This window comes from Ranitomeya imitator, chromosome 3, assembly GCF_032444005.1.
Source record: "Ranitomeya imitator isolate aRanImi1 chromosome 3, aRanImi1.pri, whole genome shotgun sequence".
NCBI lineage: Eukaryota > Metazoa > Chordata > Amphibia > Anura > Dendrobatidae > Ranitomeya > Ranitomeya imitator.
Window position 1 is genome coordinate 738,575,899 of NC_091284.1, and position 24,180 is coordinate 738,600,078.

At 43.4% G+C, this 24,180-nt stretch overlaps 1 protein-coding gene across 1 annotated transcript in view; it reads right to left on the bottom strand.

The window, feature by feature from the left end:
* Positions 1 to 253: 253 nt before the first annotated feature.
* The window catches only part of EBPL (EBP like), a 62,114-nt gene continuing 38,187 nt past the window's right edge, over positions 254 to 24,180 (bottom strand). Inside the window, exons 2-4 of the mRNA XM_069758860.1 lie at positions 8,886 to 8,955; positions 5,941 to 6,079; positions 254 to 5,622 (exon numbers count right to left, since the gene is read on the bottom strand). Coding sequence (XP_069614961.1) covers positions 5,382 to 5,622; positions 5,941 to 6,079; positions 8,886 to 8,955 — 450 coding nt within the window. The 3' untranslated portion in view covers positions 254 to 5,381. The remainder of the gene's footprint in view (positions 5,623 to 5,940; positions 6,080 to 8,885; positions 8,956 to 24,180) is intronic.

The window sequence follows — 24,180 nt, forward strand, 5'->3', positions numbered from 1 at the left end:
CTATCAAAAAGGTATTTTTATATCTATTTGCCATTCCTCACTATGTCAGGGAACCTGTTATTAACATTTAAATCTCAGCACTGGGAGTGCCGAAGAAAAAGTATGGTCCAGAAGAGATCTCGGGGGATTTGTACTGCAGCTGCCCACTCTGGTTGTTCATGGGTGGGCACAACAAAAGAAGTGAAGGTGAAGCTAGAAGGATTGGTCACAATTTAACAAAACAGTTCTTTTAATTCACAATATGATGCACCTATTCTAATCAGGGCATGTTTTTATTGGATGAAAAATCAGCAAACGCAGCTGAGTTTTGACCACATCAAAGTTGAGCTGAATATAATGATACAAAAGGTACATTGACAAGAGAACACAGCAAAAGTTGGTTTAAAATATGGCAAAGAAACCACATGCAACATCCAAATACCTTCGGGCTGAGAGGGAGATAACTGGAATGATGGTTTCAACGCGATCCATAAGTAACACACTGAACAAAACTAAAACCCTATGGTTTAAGGCCATAGAGGACCACGGAGAGGCAACAAAACTCAAAAAACTACGGAACTGTGCAAAAGGTTACATAGTGTGGGATTTCACTCGCTCCGATAGGCAATAGGCCTTAGGTAGTGTTCACACAGGCACTGAAGTTTTGGTCCAAACACATGAAGTTTTTTTCTTCTTACAGGTTGTACAGAACCAAACCAAAATAAATCCCTAGCCTTGTCCAGGTGCTAACTAACCAGTACAGACCCTGACTACTCCAGACACCGCTGAGCTAGCCACAGTTCAGTCAAACAAAACTTCTATCGTCCATAGCAACCACTGAGTGCAGACTCTTATCAAAGAGATTCTGGCTTGTTCTTCTCCAATTTCAAGAGACATCAACATCCAGTCTGCTCAGCCTCCTCAGCAGACTGACTTAGATGAACACCTAGCCTGTTTATATGCAGAGCTAGCCAGGTGCACAAATCAAAGCCTGGAGAGCTAGGATTTAACCCTAGCCTACCTGGCCTTGCTACAACAGATAATCTATAATCCTTATGAGAAAATGTTCTACAGCCAGAAATTTACTCCATATTGTATGAAGGCCCTTACACAATATGATGCCACCTCTACTCCTCACACACACTATGATGACCCAGCAGCTCCTCCCACCACACAGTATGATTACTGTCACACACCCTTACACAATCTGATGGACTTCACATCACCCCCGTAAACAGTATATTATGGATCCCAGTTTCCCTCGACATACGGACCTACAGGAAAATGTATGTATGCATTTATTTATATACATATGTATTCAGCTCTGGCAAAAAATCAAATCCCTGTCATGGGCAGCCCAATCTCCAGACCTGAACCCCATTGAAAACCTCTGGAATGTAATCAAGAGGATGATGGATAGTCACAAGCCATCAAACAAAGAAGAACTGCTTACATTTTTGCGCCAGAAGCAGTGTGAAAGACTGGTGGAAAGCATGCCAAGACGCATGAAAACTGTGATTAAAAATCATGGTTATTCCACAAAATATTGATTTCTGAACTCTTCCTGAGTTGAAACATTAGTATTGTTGTTTCCAAATGATTATGAACTTGTTTTCTTTGCATTATTTGAGGTCTGAAAGCACTGTTTTTTGTTTTTTTTTAAATTTTGACCATTTTTCTTTGTCAGAAAAAATTTGGAATTTTGGACACGTTGTCAGAAGTTTATAGAATTAAAGAACAATTTACATTATACTCAAAAATATGAATATAAAGAGAAAAATCAGACAAACTGAACATTTTGCAGTGGTCTTTTAATTTTTGCCAGAGCTGTGTGTATATATACATATATTTTGTTAGAGTCACTGGTGCCGTATGTGAGAGGAGATGTGTCATAACGGTTATTATCCTGCGTGATGTGAAAGCCATATGTTTTCCTCCAGCGTGGTATGTGTTGAGAGTAAATCAGTCGTTCTCAGGGTCTGGCTTTCATGGTGAGTAGGTCAGAGATAGGCGGGGTGTTTACTCACCATATCTCCACCTCAAGTGTGTGTTTGGAGGGAGCTAAATGTCCAGCCATTTTTTTTTGTAGGTGTGGTATTGGAGGAAACAGAGAGTTTCCGTGTGAGTGTAACCCAGAAGGCAGTAGCCATACTGGGAAGGACTTTGTATGGACTTTTTATTTTCATTTGTGCAAGAAAGGCTGTGTTTTTATTACTATTTTGGGCTTTATGGTTTATGAAGTAATAAACCACCCAGAGACTTTAACCTAAACGTGTTTCGGTGTCTACCTCAGGGAGCAGCCAAGTGAGCCGACCTTCCAATATATACACTGCCAATTTTGCAAGTTTTTGTTTTTTCACCTACAAAGAATGGGGAGGTCTGTAATTTTTATCATAGGTACACTTTAACTTTGACAGAATCTTAAAAAAAAAAAAATCCAGAAAATCACATTGCATGATTTTTTACATAATTTGCATGAAATAAGTATTTTATACAAAAGAAAAACAGAACTTAATATTTGGTACAGAAACCTTTGTTTGCAATTACAGAAGTCAGATGTTTCCTGTAGTTTTTGACCAAGTTTGCACACACTGCATCAGGGATTTTGGCCCACTCCTCCGTGCTCCCTCTAAAGATTTTCTATTGGGTTCAGGTCTGGAGACTGGCTAGGCCACGCTAGGACCTTGAAAGGCTTCTTACGGAATATGTCTGCGCTATAGAAATCAAATTATTATTATGCTGGTAGACCCAGCCACAACCCATCTTCAAAGCTATTACTGAGGGAAGGAGGTTATTGGCCAAATCTGAGAGATACATGAAACTATCCATCCTCCCTTCAATACAGTACAATCGTCCTGTCCCCATTGCAGAAAAGCATGCCCAAAGTATGTTTTCCCCACTATGCTTCATGGTTAGGACAGTGTTCTTGGGGTTGTACTCATCCTCCAAACACAACGAGTGGAGCTGATACCAAAAAGTTCTATTTTGGTCTCATCAGACTACATGACTTCTTCCCATGCCTCCTCTGGATCATCAAGATGGTCAAGGGCAAACTTTAAACGGGCCTGGACATTTGCAGGCGTGGCCTTGCGTGCCCTTCAGGATTTTAATCCATGATGGCGTAGTGCGTTAGTAACGGTAATGTTCCAGTTATCTTCTGGTCATTGACCAGGGCCTCCCATGTAGTTCTGGGCTGATTCCTCACCTTTCTCATAATCATCCTTACCCCACGAGGCAAGATCTTGTATGGAGCCACAGGCCGAGAAAGATTGGCAGCCATCTTGCAGTTCTTCCATTTTCTAATAATTGTGTCAACAATTGCTGCCTTCTCTCAGGTCTCTTTTTATACAGGCAATGAGTCCCAACAGGTGCAATTAATACAGGTAATGAGTGCAGAGTAGGAGGCTTCTAAAAGAAAACTAACAGGTCTGTGAGAGCCAGAATTCTTGCTGGTTGGTAGGTGATCAAATACTTATTTCAAACAATAAAATGGAAATTGACTATGCATATCAATGACAATGTGATTTTCTGGATTTTTTGTTAAGATTCTGTCTCTTACAGTTGAGGTATACCAACAATAAAAATTACAGACACCTCCATTCTTTGTAGGTGGGATAACATGCAAAATCGGCATTAAATAATTATTTTCCCACCTGTATATAAAAATACTAGATTGTGGCCCGATTCTAACGCATCGGGTATTCTAGAATATGCATGTCCCCGTAGTATATGGACAATGATGATTCCAGAATTCGCGGCAGACTGTGCCCGTCGCTGATTGGTCGAGGCAACCTTTATGACATCATCGTCGCCATGGCAACCATTATGACATCTACGTCGATACTGTGCCTCGACCAATCAGACGCGGGATGTCTACGTCCTTTATGACATCATCGTCGCTGTGCCCGTCGCTGATTGGTCGAGGCCTGGCGGCCTCGACCAATCAGAGACGCGGGATTTCCAGGACAGACAGACAGACGGAAAAACCCTTAGACAATTATATATATATATAGATAGAATACTCACCTAACTCTGTTCACCTGCTCCGGTCTATGCAGTATGTGGATTGAGGTTTTTCTATTCTAACAAGAGGACAGTTAAAGGGATCGGGGTAGTTTTAAAGGGGAAGTAATTATGGTTTATTAATTTTCCTATCACTCACAGCAGAGTAAATCTAGCACAGTCATTGCTCCTGCTGCCTTGAGACCCACAGAAGCACAGGCTGAACAGTGCAGCAAGGATCAGATGGCACAATGTTACACCATTGTACTCAAAACTGGGACACTAGGCAAGGGGTTAGTGACACGGTGCAGTACGCCACCATTTCGAGTGCTCTGACTGTACTATCCTGAGGGCCAATTAGAACCCATGGGTTGAACTTTGCCCAAGTCTGCTGTAGAGTATACAAAAGGGGCAACAGAGGTGGCCAGCAGTTACTATAGAACTCATTATAAAAAGGTTGTTGTCTGCAATTTGTATAAGGCCTCAGTCAAACGTTTGTTTTTCACGTCTGATTTTCATGGATGGAACACGTACCCATTATAGTCTATGGGTCTGTTCATATATCTGTACTTTGTGGACTGTGTCTGCAAAAAAAAAAAAAAAAAGCTTCCATTCATTGACATTGCAATCTAAGATTGCACACTGATAATTATCTAAATTGGACATATCTCCGTATTTTTTTTACTAATTACAGACAACTTAATCTTGTTTAATGGATCATATGATCTTCAGATCCCTTTAAAAAAAAAAATGATCTGGTCTTACTCCTTCCTCCACTTACAGTGGGGTCAGCAATACCACGCTTTTGTGTGATAAGACAGGTACTTATAGGGCCCGATTCATTATTGCACTTGCTCTTTCTTGTTTTTTATTTCGGTTAAATTCTACTCTTAATTTTTCTTTTTATTTCCATGCCTGTTTTTTTTTTGTTAGCTAATGTGACTGTGGTTTTCCAGGTTTGTGGCACATTTATTAATAGCGATTTTTTAGTCCAGTACGCCCAGAATAATTTTATGTAACCGAGAAATGTTTGCACAATTTGACATTTTAAACAGAACATTCCATTTTTTTTGCTCTAAAAAACAAAACAAACAAAAAAAAACAAAGGTGCAAAAAAGGTATAAGACAAAAATAGAGCACAGTTTTAGGTTTTGCGCAAAATTGATGAAGCGCATGCGTCATTTTGAAGAATTTTGCACAAAAACCATCAACGAAAAACACAAAACTTGAAAAGGAACTTAAAAAAAATAAATAAAACCAAATGAAACGGCCCTATGTCATCTCTCAATTAAAAGCAAGTTTCCAAAAAAAAAAAGAAACATAAAAAAGAATAAAAGTAGATGTGTGAATTAATAAAAAGGAAATAATGTCACAAAGAGTCAAACAATGCCACCATACTCTTATCTTGATTTTTTTCCAACAGGTTTTCGGCCAATATGAACTTTTTTAAGCTGCACCCAGGACTGACATAATAAGAGGCCGGGAACTACGACCCATATGCCATTGAAGAACACTAAATAAACCCACAGATACAGAAAGTTGGAGGTGTTGAGATTCGGGCTTCCAGTTAACCAGTCTGGACAAAACGTCATCCATCCTCCATATAACTCGCACACACAAAGTGTGATTTGTATGAAATGCCTGAAAAACAAGAAGATTAGAAGTAAAAAGAATCCATGTCACTTCAGTGAAAGAAACATTTAGTGCACTGCTACTTTAATTGGGTGATCTCAGTACATTACTAGGATATGCCCTAAAGTCTGATCCTGTCATAAAGCTCACATGGTCATCACATTATGGTCAGAAACCATCATGTAGCCTGGGGGGAAAGCTGGTCGTGGGTAATTCTGTACTACCCAAATTCCACCACTAGATGGGGCAAAAGTATTACTCAGACTATAAATATTCAAACAAGACACGATATTGCTCTGGTGACTTGCGCTAAGAGGTCACTCTCACCTGTAGTACTTATCCTTTATTATGGCATATGTCAACACTACAGCCAACAGCCCATCCACAACAACGGTGAGGATCTCCAGTGATACAATTGTGGGGTCTGAATGGAGCCAACGTTCGTCTGCTTTTCCATACTCTTTCCCTGCCAAGCAAGACAGCAACATCACACAAGAGAATCTGATTTGCAAAACAGGAGTAGCAGAAAAAATAATAATAATTATATATACAAAAACACAGTTGTGCTCAAAAGATTACTCTCCACTCATGGTTAGTGGTTGGGTGAAGCCATTTATTGTCAAACTACTGTGTTTTCTCTTTTTAAATCATAATGACAACCCAAAACATCCAAATGACCCTGATCAAAAGTTTACATACCCCATTTCTTAATACCGTGTATTGCCCCCTCTAACATCAATGACAGTTTGAAGTCTTTTGTGGTAGTTGTGGATGAGGTTTTTTATTTTCTCAGATGGTAAAGCTGCCCACTCTACTTGGCAAAAAGCCACCAGTTCCTGTAAATTCCTGGGCTGTCTAGCATGAACTGTGCGCTTGAGATCTCCCCAGAGTGGCTCAATGATATTGAGGTCAGGAGACTGAGATGGCCACTCCAGGACCTTCACTTTGTTCTGCTGTAGCCAATGACAGGTCGACTTGGTCTTGTGTTTTGGATCATTGTCATGTTGGAACGTCCATGTCGCATGCGCAGCTTGCGGGCTGATGAGTGCAAGTTTGCCCCCAGTATTTGCTGATAACGTGCTGCATTCATCTTTCCTTCAACTTTGGCCAAGTTTCCTGTGCCTTTGCAGCTCACACATCCTCAAAACATCAGCGATCCACCTCCGTGCTTTACAGTAGGAATGGTGTTCCTTTCATCATAGGCCTTGCTGACCTATCTCCAAATGTAACGTTTATGGTTGTGGCCAAAAAGTTAAATTTTGGTCTCATCACTCCAAATTACCTTGTTCCAGAAGTATTGAGGCTTGTATCTGTGCTGTTTTGCGTATTGTAAGCGTGATACTGTGACATTTGTGCAATAATGGCTTTCTTCTGGGACTCGACCATGCAGCCCATTTTTCTTCAAGTGCCTCCTTATTGTGCATCTTGAAACCGCTACACTGCTAGTTTTCAGAGAGTGCAGTATTTCAGCCGATGCTATTTGTGGGTTTTTCTTTGCATCCCGAACAATTTTCCTGGCAGTTGTGAACATTTTTCTTGGTCTACCTGACCGTAGTTTTGTTTTCACACAGCCCGATTTTCCATTTGTTAATCACAGTTTGAATGCTGCTGACTGGCATTATCAATTCCTTTCCTGTTTTATACAGTTCAACTACCTTTTCCCGTAGATCCATTGACAATTCTTTTGCTTTCCCCATGACTCACAATCCAGAAAAGTCAGTGGCTGGATGAAAGATGCACGAGTCTGTCTGGATCCCAGAAACTCACACAGCTTTTATGCACACACACTGCTTACAAGCAAACAGGTGACGATGTTACCTTTAGTAGCCATTCTAACCCATTTGTGTCAACTTTTGTGCATGTTATCAGGCCAAAATCACCAGGGTATGTGAACTTTTGATCAGTGTCATTTGGATGTTTTGGGTAGTCATTATGATTTTAAAAAGAGAAAACACAGTAGTTTGTCAATAAATGGCTTCACCCAACCACTGTCCATGAGTGGAGGAAACGTTTTGGTGTTCTCATTCATATTCTCTGAAAAAAAGGCCAAGAAAGCAAAAATTCTGCTAAGGTATGTAAACTGTTGAGTACAACTGTAGATATACACAAACATACATACACTTATCTGCAGTGTGAGGAATACAGTGCGCAGCAGCAGGCACAGAGCAAGGCCCCTGCACGAGAACAATACATGAGCACTTCACAGTCCGTTAAGTCATCATAGTGCACAATTCCACCTGCTTTGAAGGTGGTAGTGGACCCTCTGCCTCCTTGGACGATGCAGAGGTTGCTCCTGTGATATGTCGCCCATGACAGTGTATCAATTCATTGAATTCAGTTTGGGAATCCAGTGTTAGTCCTGATCACCCACGTTTGCAGCAGGGCTGTGGAGTGGGTAAGCCAAACCTCAGACTCCTCAATTTCCCTGACTTCCGACCCCACAGCCCTGGTCAGAGCATGTACATAAAGTGCAGCACAGATTCATCTCCACTAATAGCTGAGATCCTGAGATCAGGAACAGAACAGACATCATAAAGACATTTCATAACTTTCACAAATTCCTATGAAAACATTTACAGCACATCCTGCATTGTACTACTGTACCCAATGTATTAAAACACAAAAATTGAGCTTAACTTGAGTTGGTACACATGCAGAAGTTAAACGCATGTTCACATTGGCCACAAAACATTAAAACCTACAAGAGAAAAAAGTAAGCAAAACCCCTGATGTAACTAATGTTTTGTGGCCAATGTGAACATGCGTTTAACCTCTGCATGTGTACCAACTCAAGTTAAGCTCAATTTGTGTTTTTTTCACTGCATTGTTGCATTCTGTGCAAGCCGGGGTGTGGCCTCCCTGCTTCTGAGCTAGAGACTATATATAAGGCTTCCCCAGTCTAGTGTTTCACTGGTTGGGCCCAGTCCTTTTGTCTGCCCTTATTTACACTGAGGTCAACATTGACACATGGTAAGGTTTTAATATTAGACAGTGTAGGACTGTCCCGATCAGAGTTACCTTGACGCAGTGGGATGGCTTTTGTGCTATTTTTTTATAAAAAAACAGTATTACTAAAAACTGTGTTATTTAAATGCACTTTTGCTTTTTTACTTAGTTACATCAGGGTTTTTTTGCTTACTTTTTTCTCTTGTAGGTTTTAATGTACCCAATGTATTATATATTTTAGGAGTCGGTCCATTTTATACAGACTCCACAGCCCTGGTTTGCAGCGTCCTCCAGTAGTGATGAAGGTGCTATATCCATATACTTACACAGAGAAGCCATGGCCCCCTCAGACGTGCCAACTGTCCCCATTAGAGAGAGGTAAACGAAGGGCCCCTCCTGGAAGCACAGACAGGAATATGCTGGTCAGGCCGGGTCAATATACTCCTGTATAAAATACACAATATATAGTTTCTGACAACATTAACAGCCGGATCCCAGTCATCTTTGGGTTTCCAGCTCCACCTCTTAAACACAGGTGAATCTACATTTTTACGCCTCCCAACACGACACAACACAGTTCTGCAAGCACCAATTCTTCCCTATAAAAACTACCTACAGGCCCAGTGGAATAAGTCTGTCATTTGCTGTATGCCTTGGATAAAAATTGTGATGCTCTTTTCTAAGAAAGAAAAGAAAATGTTCCAGCTTCCAAGTAAAATATACAAATTTTAATCCAACATATTAAAATGAGGAGACAACTCCTGGGACGGCATCATACACATAGTAAAGCGAGCGACGCGTTTCGACCAAGCGGTCTTTATCACAGCTGATCTGCTAAATGACATATCAGGTATAAATGGAATATAGCACCAATCAAATGCTGGAGAAATGTCATGTGACACACAGGTCCTATACAATACAATATATATAGATAAAAACATTATAAATGTGAATACAAAACAATAATATATAAAAACAGTAAGGGACATTGCTAGTAATGAAACATCAATTCATTTCGTTTGTTTAAACCATTTGGAAACCTTGTACCCAAATTAAAGATCCAGAACGCTTCTCTGGTAAGTAACGCTCTGTGAATATCCCCACCACGCGGAGGTTTTTTAATTTTCTCAATACCCGTTACTTTCAGAGAATCGGTATTTCGGGAGTGAAAATCAATAAAATGTTTTGCCACAGAGGAAATGGTGCGACTATTGTTTGTGGTACATTTTATATCATAAAGATGTTCTGATATGCAGTTTTTTAGTTTACGAGTGGTGCAGCCGATATATGATTTATCGCAAATTGCACAATCAATTTTATAAACTACAAAACGTGTATTGCAGTTTATAAATGTTTGAATCTTATATTGATTTTTGTTACCTCCGATGCCGAAAAATTTAGCGGTGATGAGATGTTTACACGTAGTGCAGTTAGTTACGTTACATTTGTGACAGCCTGTGCAGTGCAGCCAGGTATTGATCGGATGTTTAGAAGAAAAATGATTAGGAGATATCATATTACCCAAAGTGGGCGCTCTTCTTGCCACTATATTACATCCATTGGACAGAATAAGAGCGAGAGTGGGATCTTCAAACAAAATTGGTATGGCTTTATTAATGATAGTTTTAATCCTATTAAATTGGGGACTAAATTGTAAACACACATATGGTTTATTGCCTATATTAATTTCATTTGTATTTTTATTCATTCCACTATCCATTTCTGAAGGGATGAGATCAAACAGGGTACTGCACCTAGGGTAATTAGTCGCCAGAAAGGCTGCCTGCTTTGTACTGGCTATTGGGCACACTGCAGCGAGGGCGATATAACTACTCCCACACAGGCGGGAACAATAATTATCAACGCTGCCATCGCTGCAAAGATTCCCAATCACACAGAACAAAGTATGCTGCCACCAACTCCGATTAACGGGTCCGGAGCCAACTCAAATCAGTAGCGCAATTCACTTCAGAGGACACAGTTCATTATAGAGCAGAAGAAACAAGCTAGCAATTAAATATTTTACTCCATGAAAAATTAGGCAGTGTTTACAAAGTATAAAAAGATATTAGAAAGGAGACAATTCATATATACCGTATTTTCTGGTGTATAAGACGACTGGGCATATAAGACGACCCCCAACTTTTCCATATAAAATATGGAGTTTGGGATATATTCGCTGTATAAGACGAGGGTCATCTTATACAGCATGTGAGGTGCGGATGGTTCCCAGGGTCTGGAGGAGAGGAGACTCTCCTTCAGGCCCTGGGATCCAGATTCATGTAAAAAAAGAATAAAAATAAAAAATATGGGATATACTTACCCTCTGACGGCCCGCGGCTCTCAGCGGCGCAAGCGGCGACCTCCGTTCCTAAGGATGCATTTAACGAAGGACCTTTAATGACGTCGCGGTCGCGTGATTGGTCGGGTGACCGTGACGTCACCGAAGGTCCTTCGCTCAATGCATCCTTAGGATCGGAGGCCGGCCCTTGCACCGATGAGAGCCGCGGGCCGTCGAAGGGTAAGTATATCCCATATTTTTTTTTTTATTCTTTTGTTTTACATAAATATGGATCCCAGGGCCTGAAGGAGAGTCTCCTCTCCTTTAGATCCTGGGAACCATACAGGACCACTCCCTGCACATGCCGTACCCGGCATATAAGACGATCCCCGACTTTTGAGATGCTTTGCAGCGGTTAAAAAGTCGTCTTATAAGCCGGAAAATACGGTACATTACAGATTACAAAATAAAAAAGGATTAACGTTGAAAAGAGAACTTACAGGTTATGTCATGGTATCATCTTGGCTGGCCTGTGGCTTAGGCTACTTTCACATTAGCGTCGGGCGTGGCCCAGGTACCGACGCATGCTGTGGAAGCACCGCACAACGGGGGCAGTGGATGCATTTTTTCCACGCATCCGCTGCCCCATAGTGAGTTGCGGGGAGGAGGGGGCGGAGCTTCGGCCACGAATGTGCAGCCGAAAATGGCGGACACAACGCACAAAAAAAGTTACATTGAACGCTTTTTTTTGTGCCGGCGGTCCCCCACAACACGGCACAACCGTCGCACAATGGTTACGACGTGTGGCAATACGTCGGTAATGTTAGTCTATGGGGAAAAAACGCATCCTGCAGACAACTTTGCAGAATGCGTTTTTTCTCCAAAACGACGCTAGTGTGAAAGGAGCCTTAGGAGGATAAATACATCCAGATGCATGGAACAGCTTTACCAAGCTGTGTTAGATCGCTTCCCGGCCAAGACTGATGGCTGGTCTAAGAGTATAGTGACTTATACTTCTGAGCTTGTGACAACACTAAAGGGCTGGTTAATGATATGCACTGATCTGATAGTTCTTTACCTTATTCCAAGGTCTCAGACAAAGGCATTCCTGAGTGAGAGGGGAGGGACAACGGGTGGCTTTGCCGGATTGGTCACCTGCAGTTTAAAGCCACACCCTGCCCACCATAAGTATCAGGTTGCCCAGTCTCTATCATAGGCTTTGTTTCGGGTAGGAGTGAAGCTGAGGGGTGGGGGGGAAGAGAAAGGGGTCGCAGCTGCATTGTGAGTGTGTGTGTAGTTAGCCATGTCCTTCTGAAACTACACTCACAATAAGACATTTTTTGGCATTATCGTGACAGCAGCACAGGGCCATATAAATTCTTCAATGAAGCTGGCAGGCTCGTCTGTTATGATCTGGTGGTTTAGGAGCAACATGGGACGAGCTCTGAAGGAAGTGGTACCTGTACTGACCGCAGTCCCTAAGCTCAACACAACACTAGAAGTAGCCGTGGGATGCTCTTGACACTCCCTAGGCATCTCGTCGCAGCCTGAGAACTACCCCTAAAGATAGAAACAGGAAAACTATCTTGCCTCAGAGAAAATCCCCAAAGGATAGATAGCCCCCCACAAGTAATGACTGTGAGTGGAGAGGGAAAATACATACACAGAATGAAACCAGGATGAGCACAGGAGGCCAGTCTAGCTAGATAGATAGGACAGGATGGAATACTGTGCGGTCAGTATAAAACACTACAAAAAATCCACACAGAGTTTACAAAAATCTCCACACCTGACTAAAGGTGTGGAGGGTAAATCTGCTTCCCAGAGCTTCCAGCTTAACTGAATTAATTCATACTGACAAGCTGGACAAAACATAGAAAGCACAGAACGGATAAGTCCACAACCTGTGGACAGAAAAGAGCAAGCAAGGACTTAGCTTTGCTGAACTGGTCAGGATAACAGGGAAATCCAAAGAGATGTGAATCCAACCAGGAACCAATGACAAGTGGCACAAGCTGAAAGAAAGAGCCAGGCTAAATAGCCGAGCAGAATAGACAATCAGTGGAAGCAGCTGTTGACTGCTAAATCCAAGGAGCAGCCATTCCACTTAAAACCACCGGAGGGAGCCCAAGAGCAGAACTCACGAAAGTGCCACTTACAACTACCGGAGGGAGCCCAAGAGTGGAATTCACAACACTCGTCGTACATTACGGCCGTATAGCGGGGGAAGGGAGAAAGAGTGTCTTAGAATTCCAGCCTTGTGCGGGCAGGCAAAGGAAATTGCAGCTCAGAGCACTGTATGTGTAATTGAAGTAATCAGGACTTCTTCCTGTTTCCTGACATATGAACTGTGGTATCAGTGGCTCAAAGGCATTCAACCCCTTAAAAACATCAGTTACTTATTAATATCTGTAAAAATGGGAAGTTTGCCCACTTTGATGCCAGATGTGGTGCCCAGAACCCATTTGGGCCAGGCTGGAGGGACCTGGGTTTGATGCAGGGCATCACTGTCTGTGTATTTTTTGTGTCGTATCAGTGGCCTAAAGGCATTTAACCCCTCAAAAACATCAGTTACTTATTCAAATCTGTGAAAATGGGCTGTTTGCCCACTTTGATGCCAGTTCTGGTGCCCAGAACCCATTTGGGCCAGGCTTGAGAGACCTGGGTTTGATGCAGGGCATCACTTTCTGTGTATTTTTTGTGTCGTATCAGTGGCCCAAAGGCATTTAACCCCTTAAAAACATCAGTTACTTATTCAAATCTGTGAAAATGGGCTGTTTGCCCACTTTTATGCCAGTTCTGGTACCCAGAACCCATTTGGGCCAGGGTGAAGGGACCTGGGTTTGATGCAGGGCATCACTTTCTGTGTATTGTAAGTGTCATATCAGTGGCCCAAAGGCATTTAACCCCTTAAAAACATCAGTTACTTATTCAAATCTGTGAAAATGGGCTGCTTGCCCACTTTGATGCCAGTTCTGGTGCCCAGAACCCATTTGGGCCAGGCTGAAAGGACCTGGGTTTGATGCAGGGCATCACTTTCTGTGTATTTTAAGTGTCGTATCAGTGGCCCAAAGGCATTTAACCCCTTAAAAACATCAGTTACTTATTCAAATCTGTGAAAATGGGCTGTTTGCCCACTTTGATGCCAGTTCTGGTGCCCAGAACCCATTTGGGCCAGGCTGAAGGGACCTGGGATTGATGCAGGGCATCACTGTCTGTGTATTTTAAGTGTCGTATCAGTGGTTCAAAGGCATTTAACCCCTTCAAAACATCAGTTACTTATTCAAATCTGTGAAAATGGGCTGCTTGCCCATTTTGATGCCAGTTCTGGTGCCCAGAACCCATTTGGGCCAGACTGGAGGGACCTGGGTTTCATGCAGGGCATCACTTTCTGTGTATTGTAAGTGTCATATCAGTGGCCCAAAGGCATTTAACCCCTTCAAAACATCAGTTACTTATTCAAATCTGTGAAAATGGGCTGTTTGCCCACTTTGATGCCAGTTCTGGTGCCCAAAACCCATTTGGGCCAGGCTGAAGGGACCTGGGTTTGATGCAGGGCATCACTATCTGTGTATTTTAGGTGTCGTATCAGTGGCCCAAAAGCATTTAACCCCTTAAAAACATCAGTTATTTATTCAAATCTGTGAAAATGGGCTGTTTGCCCACTTTGATGCCAGTTCTGGTGCCCAGAACCCATTTGGGCCAGGCTGAAGGGACCTGGGTTTCATGCAGGGCATCACTGTCTTTGTATGTTAAGTGTCGTATCAGTGGTTAAAAGGCATTTAACCCCTTAAAAACATCAGTTACTTATTCAAATCTGTGAAAATGGGCTGCTTGCCCACTTTGATGCCAGTTCTGGTGCCCAGAACCCATTTGGGCCAGGCTGAAAGGACCTGGGTTTGATGCAGGGCATCGCTTTCTGTGTATTTTAAGTGTCGTATCAGTGGCCCAAAGGCATTCAACCCCTTAAAAACATCAGTTACTTATTCAAATCTGTGAAAATGGGCTGTTTGCCCACTTTGATGCCAGTTCTGGTGCCCAGAACCCATTTGGGCCAGGCTGAAGGGACCTGGGATTGATGCAGGGCATCACTGTCTGTGTATTTTAAATGTCGTATCAGTGGCCCAAAGGCATTTAACCCCTTAAAAACATCAGTTACTTATTCAAATCTGTGAAAATGGGCTGCTTGCCCACTTTGATGCCAGTTCTGGTGCCCAGAACCCATTTGGGCCAGGCTGAAAGGACCTTGGTTTGATGCAGGGCTTCACTATCTGTGTATTTTAAGTGTCGTATCAGTGGTCCAAAGGCATTTAACCCCTTAAAAACATCAGTTACTTATTCAAATCTGTGAAAATGGGCTGTTTGCCCACTTTGATGCCAGTTCTGGTGCCCAGAACCCATTTGGGCCAGGCTGAAGGGACCTGGGTTTGATGCAGGGCATCACTGTCTTTGTATGTTAAGTGTCGTATCAGTGGTTCAAAGGCATTTAACCCCTTAAAAACATCAGTTACTTATTCAAATCTGTGAAAATGGGCTGTTTGCACACGTGAATGCCAGTTCTGGTGCCCAGAACCCATTTGGGCCAGGCTGAAGGGACCTGGGTTTCATGCAGGGCATCACTTTCTGTGTATTGTAAGTGTCGTATCAGTGGCCCAAAAGCATTTAACCCCTTAAAAACATCAGTTATTTATTCAAATCTGTGAAAATGGGCTGTTTGCCCACTTTGATGCCAGTTCTGGTGCCCAGAACCCATTTGGGCCAGGCTGAAGGGACCTGGGTTTCATGCAGGGCATCACTGTCTTTGTATGTTAAGTGTCGTATCTGTGGTTAAAAGGCATTTAACCCCTTAAAAACATCAGTTACTTATTCAAATCTGTGAAAATGGGCTGTTTGCACACGTGAATGCCAGTTCTGGTGCCCAGAACCCATTTGGGCCAGGCTTGAGAGACCTGGGTTTGATGCAGGGCATCACTTTCTGTGTATTTTTTGTGTCGTATCAGTGGCCCAAAGGCATTTAACCCCTTAAAAACATCAGTTACTTATTCAAACCTGTGAAAATGGGCTGTTTGCCCACTTTTATGCCAGTTCTGGTACCCAGAACCCACTTGGGCCAGGCTGAAGGGACCTGGGTTTGATGCAGGGCATCACTTTCTGTGTATTGTAAGTGTCATATCAGTGGCCTAAAGGCATTTAACCCCTTAAAAACATCAGTTACTTATTCACATCTGTGAAAATGGGCTGCTTGCCCACTTTGATGCCAGTTCTGGTGCCCAGAACCCATTTGGGCCAGGCTGAAAGGACCTGGGTTTGATGCAGGGCATCACTTTCTGTGTATTGTAAGTGTCATATCAGTGGCCCAAAGGCATTTAACCCCTTAAAAACATCAGTTACTTATTCAAATCTGTGAAAATGGGCTGCTTGCCCACTTTGATGCCAGTTCTGGTGCCCAGAACCCATTTGGGCCAGGCTGAAAGGACCTGGGTTTTATGCAGGGCATCACTTTCTGTGTATTTTAAGTGTCGTATCAGTGGCCCAAAGGCATTTAACCCCTTAAAAACATCAGTTACTTATTCAAATCTGTGAAAATGGGCTGCTTGCCCACTTTGATGCCAGTTCTGGTGTCCAGAACCCATTTGGGCCAGGCTGAAAGGACCTGGGTTTGATGCAGGGCATCGCTTTCTGTGTATTTTAAGTGTCGTATCAGTGGCCCAAAGGCATTTAACCCCTTAAAAACATCAGTTACTTATTCAAATCTGTGAAAATGGGCTGTTTGCCCACTTTGATGCCAGTTCTGGTGCCCAGAACCCATTTGGGCCAGGCTGAAAGGACCTGGGTTTGATGCAGGGCATCACTTTCTCTGTGTTTTAAGTGTCATATCAGTGGCCCAAAGGCATTTAACCCCTTAAAAACATCAGTTACTTATTCAAATCTGTGAAAATGGGCTGTTTGCCCACTTTGATGCCAGTTCTGGTGCCCAGAACCCATTTGGGCCAGGCTGAAGGGACCTGGGATTGATGCAGGGCATCACTGTCTGTGTATTTTAAATGTCGTATCAGTGGCCCAAAGGCATTTAACCCCTTAAAAACATCAGTTACTTATTCAAATCTGTGAAAATGGGCTGCTTGCCCACTTTGATGCCAGTTCTGGTGCCCAGAACCCATTTGGGCCAGGCTGAAAGGACCTTGGTTTGATGCAGGGCATCACTGTCTGTGTATTTTAAGTGTCGTATCAGTGGTCCAAAGGCATTTAACCCCTTAAAAACATCAGTTACTTATTCAAATCTGTGAAAATGGGCTGTTTGCCCACTTTGATGCCAGTTCTGGTGCCCAGAACCCATTTGGGCCAGGCTGAAGGGACCTGGGTTTGATTCAGGGCATCATTATCTGTATATTTTAAGTGTCGTATCAGTGGTCCAAAGGCATTTAACCCCTTAAAAACATTAGTTACTTATTCAAATCTCTGAAAATAGGCTGTTTGCCCATTTTGATGCCAGTTCTGGTGCCCAGAACCCATTTGGGCCAGGCTGAAGGGACCTGGGTTTGATGCAGGGCATCACTGTCTTTGTATGTTAAGTGTCGTATCAGTGGTTCAAAGGCATTTAACCCCTTAAAAACATCAGTTACTTATTCAAATCTGTGAAAATGGGCTGTTTGCACACGTGAATGCCAGTTCTGGTGCCCAGAACCCATTTGGGCCAGGCTGAAGGGACCTGGGTTTCATGCAGGGCATCACTTTCTGTGTATTGTAAGTGTCGTATCAGTGGCCCAAAAGCATTTAACCCCTTAAAAACATCAGTTATTTATTCAAATCTGTGAAAATGGGCTGTTTGCCCACTTTGATGCCAGTTCTGGTGCCCAGAACCCATTTGGGCCAGGCTGAAGGGACCTGGGATTCATGCAGGGCATCACTGTCTTTGTATGTTAAGTGTCGTATCTGTGGTTAAAAGGCATTTAACCCCTTAAAAACATCAGTTACTTATTCAAATCTGTGAAAATGGGCTGTTTGCACACGTGAATGCCAGTTCTGGTGCCCAGAACCCATTTGGGCCAGGCTTGAGAGACCTGGGTTTGATGCAGGGCATCACTGTCTGTGTATTTTAAATGTCGTATCAGTGGCCCAAAGGCATTTAACCCCTTAAAAATATCAGTTACTTATTCAAATCTGTGAAAATGGGCTGTTTGCCCACTTTGATGCCAGTTCTGGTGGCCAATACCCATTTGGGCCAGGCTGAAGGGATCTGGGTTTGATGCAGGGCATCATTTTCTGTGTATTTTAAGTGTCGTATCAGTGGTCCAAAGGCATTTAACCCCTTAAAAACATCAGTTACTTATTCAAATCTGTGAAAATGGGCTGTTTGCCCACTTTGATGCCAGTTCTGGTGCCCAGAACCCATTTGGGCCAGGCTGAAGGGACCTGGGTTTGATTCAGGGCATCTCTTTCTGTGTATTGTAAGTGTCATATCAGTGGCCCAAAGGCATTTAACCCCTTAAAAACATTAGTTACTTATTCAAATCTCTGAAAATGGGCTGTTTGCCCATTTTGATGCCAGTTCTGGTGCCCAGAACCCATTTGGGCCAGGCTGAAGGGACCTGGGTTTGATGCAGGGCATCACTGTCTTTGTATGTTAAGTGTCGTATCAGTGGTTCAAAGGCATTTAACCCCTTCAAAACATCAGTTACTTATTCAAATCTGTGAAAATGGGCTGCTTGCCCACTTTGATGCCAGTTCTGGTGCCCAGAACCCATTTGGGCCAGACTGGAGGGACCTGGGTTTCATGCAGGGCATCACTTTCTGTGTATTGTAAGTGTCATATCAGTGGCCCAAAGGCATTTAACCCCTTCAAAACATCAGTTACTTATTCAAATCTGTGAAAATGGTCTGTTTGCCCACTTTGATGCCAGTTCTGGTGCCCAGAACCCATTTGGGCCAGGCTGAAGGGACCTGGGTTTGATGCAGGGCATCACTTTCTGTGTATTGTAAGTGTCATATCAGTGGCCCAAAGGCATTTAACCCCTTAAAAACATTACTTATTCAAATCTGTGAAAATGGGCTGCTTGCCCACTTTGATGCCAGTTCTGGTGCCCAGAACCCATTTGGGCCAGGCTGAAAGGACCTGGGTTTGATGCAGGGCATCACTATCTGTGTATTTTAAGTGTCGTATCAGTGGCCCAAAGGCATTTAACCCCTTAAAAACATCAGTTACTTATTCAAATCTGTGAAAATGGGCTGCTTGCCCACTTTGATGCCAGTTCTGGTGCCCAGAACCCATTTGGGCCAGGCTGAAAGGACCTTGGTTTGATGCAGGGCATCACTATCTGTGTATTTTAAGCGTCGTATCAGTGGTCCAAAGGCATTTAACCCCTTAAAAACATCAGTTACTTATTCAAATCTATGAAAATGGGCTGTTTGCCCACTTTGATGCCAGTTCTGGTGCCCAGAACCCATTTGGGCCAGGCTCAAGGGATCTGGGCTTGATGCAGGGCATCTCTTTCTGTGTATTTTAAGTGTCGTATCAGTGGTTCAAAGGCATTTAACCCCTTAAAAACATCAGTTACTTATTCAAATCTGTGAAAATGGGCTGTTTGCACACGTGAATGCCAGTTCTGGTGCCCAGAACCCATTGGGCCAGGCTGGAGGGACCTGGGTTTGATGCAGGGCATCACTGTCTGTGTATTGTAAGTGTCATATCAGTGTCCCGAAGGCATTTAACCCCTCAAAAACATCAGTTACTTATTCAAATCTGTGAAAATGGGCTGTTTGCCCACTTTGATGCCAGTTCTGGTGCCCAGAACCCATTTGGGCCAGGCTGAAGGGACCTGGGTTTCATGCAGGGCATCACTTTCTGTGTATTGTAAGTGTCATATCAGTGGCCCAAAGGCATTTAACCCCTTAAAAACATCAGTTACTTATTCAAATCTGTGAAAATGGGCTGTTTGCCCACTTTGATGCCAGTTCTGGTGCCCAGAACCCATTTGGGCCAGGCTGAAGGGACCTGGGTTTGATGCAGGGCATCACTGTCTGTGTATTTTTTGTGTCGTATCAGTGGCCCAAAGGCATTTAACCCCTTAAAAACATCAGTTACTTATTCAAATCTGTGAAAATGGGCTGTTTGCCCACTTTGATGCCAGTTCTGGTGCCCAGAACCCATTTGGCCCAGGCTGAAGGGACCTGGGTTTGATGCAGGGCATCACTTTCTGTGTATTGTAAGTGTCATATCAGTGGCCCAAAGGCATTTAACCCCTTAAAAACATCAGTTACTTATTCAAATCTGTGAAAATGGGCTGCTTGCCCACTTTGATGCCAGTTCTGGTGCCCAGAACCCATTTGGGCCAGGCTGAAAGGACCTGGGTTTGATTCAGGGCATCACTATCTGTGTATTTAAAGTGTTGTATCAGTGGCCCAAAGGCATTTAACCCATTAAAAACATCAGTTACTTATTCAAATCTATGAAAATGGGCTGTTTGCCCATTTTGATGCCAGTTCTGGTGCCCAGAACCCATTTGGGCCAGGCTGAAGGGACCTGGGTTTGATGCAGGGCATCACTGTCTTTGTATTTTTTGTGTCGTATCAGTGGCCCAAAGGCATTTAACCCCTTAAAAACATCAGTTACTTATTCAAATCTGTGAAAATGGGCTGTTTGCCCACTTTGATGCCAGTTCTGGTGCCCAGAACCCATTTGGGCCAGGCTGAAGGGACCTGGGTTTCATGCAGGGCATCACTTTCTGTGTATTGTAAGTGTCATATCAGTGGCCCAAAGGCATTTAACCCCTTAAAAACATCAGTTACTTATTCAAATCTGTGAAAATGGGCTGTTTGCCCACTTTGATGCCAGTTCTGGTGCCCAGAACCCATTTGGGCCAGGCTGAAGGGACCTGGGTTTGATGCAGGGCATCACTGTCTGTGTATTTTTTGTGTCGTATCAGTGGCCCAAAGGCATTTAACCCCTTAAAAACATCAGTTACTTATTCAAATCTGTGAAAATGGGCTGTTTGCCCACTTTGATGCCAGTTCTGGTGCCCAGAACCCATTTGGCCCAGGCTGAAGGGACCTGGGTTTGATGCAGGGCATCACTTTCTGTGTATTGTAAGTGTCATATCAGTGGCCCAAAGGCATTTAACCCCTTAAAAACATCAGTTACTTATTCAAATCTGTGAAAATGGGCTGCTTGCCCACTTTGATGCCAGTTCTGGTGCCCAGAACCCATTTGGGCCAGGCTGAAAGGACCTGGGTTTGATTCAGGGCATCACTATCTGTGTATTTAAAGTGTTGTATCAGTGGCCCAAAGGCATTTAACCCATTAAAAACATCAGTTACTTATTCAAATCTATGAAAATGGGCTGTTTGCCCACTTTGATGCCAGTTCTGGTGCCCAGAACCCATTTGGGCCAGGCTGAAGGGATCTGGGTTTGACGCAGGGCATCTCATTCTGTGTATTGTAAGTGTCATATCAGTGGCCCAAAGGCATTTAACCCCTTAAAAACATTAGTTACTTATTCAAATCTGTGAAAATTGGCTGCTTGCCCACTTTGATGCCAGTTCTGGTGCCCAGAACCCATTTGGGCCAGGCTGAAAGGACCTTGGTTTGATGCAGGGCATCACTATCTGTGTATTTTAAGTGTCGCATCAGTGGTCCAAAGGCATTTAACCCCTTAAAAACATCAGTTACTTATTCAAATCTGTGAAAATGGGCTGTTTGCCCACTTTGATGCCAGTTCTGGTGCCCAGAACCCATTTGGGCCAGGCTGAAGGGACCTGGGTTTCATGCAGGGCATCACTTTCTGTGTATTGTAAGTGTCATATCAGTGGCCCAAAGGCATTTAACCCCTTAAAAACATCAGTTACTTATTCAAATCTGTGAAAATGGGCTGCTTGCCAACTTTGATGCCAGTTCTGGTGCCCAGAACCCATTTGGGCCAGGCTGAAAGGACCTGGGCTTGATGCAGGGCATCACTATCTGTGTATTTTAAGTGTCGTATTAGTGCCCCAAAGGCATTTAACCCCTTAAAAACATCAGTTACTTATTCAAATCTGTGAAAATAGGCTGTTTGCCCGCTTTGATGCCAGTTCTGGTGCCCAGAACCCATTTGGGCCAGGCTGAAGGGACCTGGGTTTGATGCAGGGCATCACTGTCTGTGTATTTTTTGTGTCGTATCAGTGGCCCAAAGGCATTTAACCCCTTAAAAACATCAGTTACTTATTCAAATCTGTGAAAATGGGCTGTTTGCCCACTTTGATGCCAGTTCTGGTGCCCAGAACCCATTTGGCCCAGGCTGAAGGGACCTGGGTTTGATGCAGGGCATCACTTTCTGTGTATTGTAAGTGTCATATCAGTGGCCCAAAGGCATTTAACCCCTTAAAAACATCAGTTACTTATTCAAATCTGTGAAAATGTGCTGCTTGCCCACTTTGATGCCAGTTCTGGTGCCCAGAACCCATTTGGGCCAGGCTGAAAGGACCTGGGTTTGATGCAGGACATCACTATCTGTGTATTTTAAGTGTCGTATCAGTGGCCCAAAGGCATTTAACCCCTTAAAAACATCAGTTACTTATTCAAATCTGTGAAAATGGGCTGTTTGCCCACTTTGATGCCAGTTCTGGTGCCCAGAACCCATTTGGGCCAGGCTGAAGGGACCTGGGTTTGATGCAGGGCATCACTATCTGTGTATTTTTGGTGTCGTATCAGTGGCCCAAAAGCATTTAACCCCTTAAAAACATCAGTTATTTATTCAAATCTGTGAAAATGGGCTGTTTGCCCACTTTGATGCCAGTTCTGGTGCCCAGAACCCATTTGGCCCAGGCTGTAGGGACCTGGGTTTGATGCAGGACATCACTTTCTGTGTATTGTAAGTGTCATATCAGTGGCCCAAAGGCATTTAACCCCTTAATAACATCAGTTACTTATTCAAATCTGTAAAAATGGGCTGCTTGCCCACTTTGATGCCAGTTCTGGTGCCCAGAACCCATTTGGGCCAGGCTGAAAGAACCTGGGTTTGATGCAGGGCATCACTTTCTGTGTATTTTAAGTGTCGTATCAGTGGCCCAAAGGCATTTAACCCCTTAAAAACATCAGTTACTTATTCAAATCTGGGAAAATGGGCTGTTTCCCCACTTTGATGCCAGTTCTGGTGCCCAGAACCCATTTGGGCCAGGCTGAAAGGACCTTGGTTTGATGCAGGGCATCACTTTCTGTGTATTTTAAGTGTCGTATCAGTGGTCCAAAGGCATTTAACCCCTTAAAAACATTAGTTACTTATTCAAATCTCTGAAAATGGGCTGTTTGCCCATTTTGATGCCAGTTCTGGTGCCCAGAACCCATTTGGGCCAGGCTGAAGGGACCTGGGTTTGATGCAGGGCATCACTGTCTTTGTATGTTAAGTGTCGTATCAGTGGTTCAAAGGCATTTAACCCCTTAAAAACATCAGTTACTTATTCAAATCTGTGAAAATGGGCTGTTTGCACACGTGAATGCCAGTTCTGGTGCCTAGAACCCATTTGGGCCAGGCTGTAGGGACCTGGGTTTGATGCAGGGCATCACTTTCTGTGTATTGTAAGTGTCATATCAGTGGCCCAAAGGCATTTAACCCCTTAAAAACATCAGTTACTTATTCAAATCTGTGAAAATGGGCTGTTTGCCCACTTTGATGCCAGTTCTGGTGCCCAGAACCCATTTGGGCCAGGCTGAAGGGACCTGGGTTTCATGCAGGGCATCACTTTCTGTGTATTGTAAGTGTCATATCAGTGGCCCAAAGGCATTTAACCCCTTAAAAACATCAGTTACTTATTCAAATCTGTGAAAATGGGCTGCTTGCCCACTTTGATGCCAGTTCTGGTGCCCAGAACCCATTTGGGCCAGGCTGAAAGGACCTGGGCTTGATGCAGGACATCACTATCTGTGTATTTTAAGTGTCGTATCAGTGGCCCAAAGCAAAGGCATTTAACCCCTTAAAAACATCAGTTACTTATTCAAATCTGTGAAAATGGGCTGTTTGCCCACTTTGATGCCAGTTCTGGTGCCCAGAACCCATTTGGGCCAGGCTGAAGGGACCTGGGTTTGATGCAGGGCATCACTTTCTGTGTATTTTAAGTGTCGTATCAGTGGCCCAAAGGCATTTAACCCCTTAAAAACATCAGTTACTTATTCAAATCTGTGAAAATGGGCTGCTTGCCCACTTTGATGCCAGTTCTGGTGCCCAGAACCCATTTGGGCCAGGCTGAAAGAACCTGGGTTTGATGCAGGGCATCACTTTCTGTGTATTTTAAGTGTCGTATCAGTGGCCCAAAGGCATTTAACCCCTTAAAAACATCAGTTACTTATTCAAATCTGTGAAAATGGGCTGTTT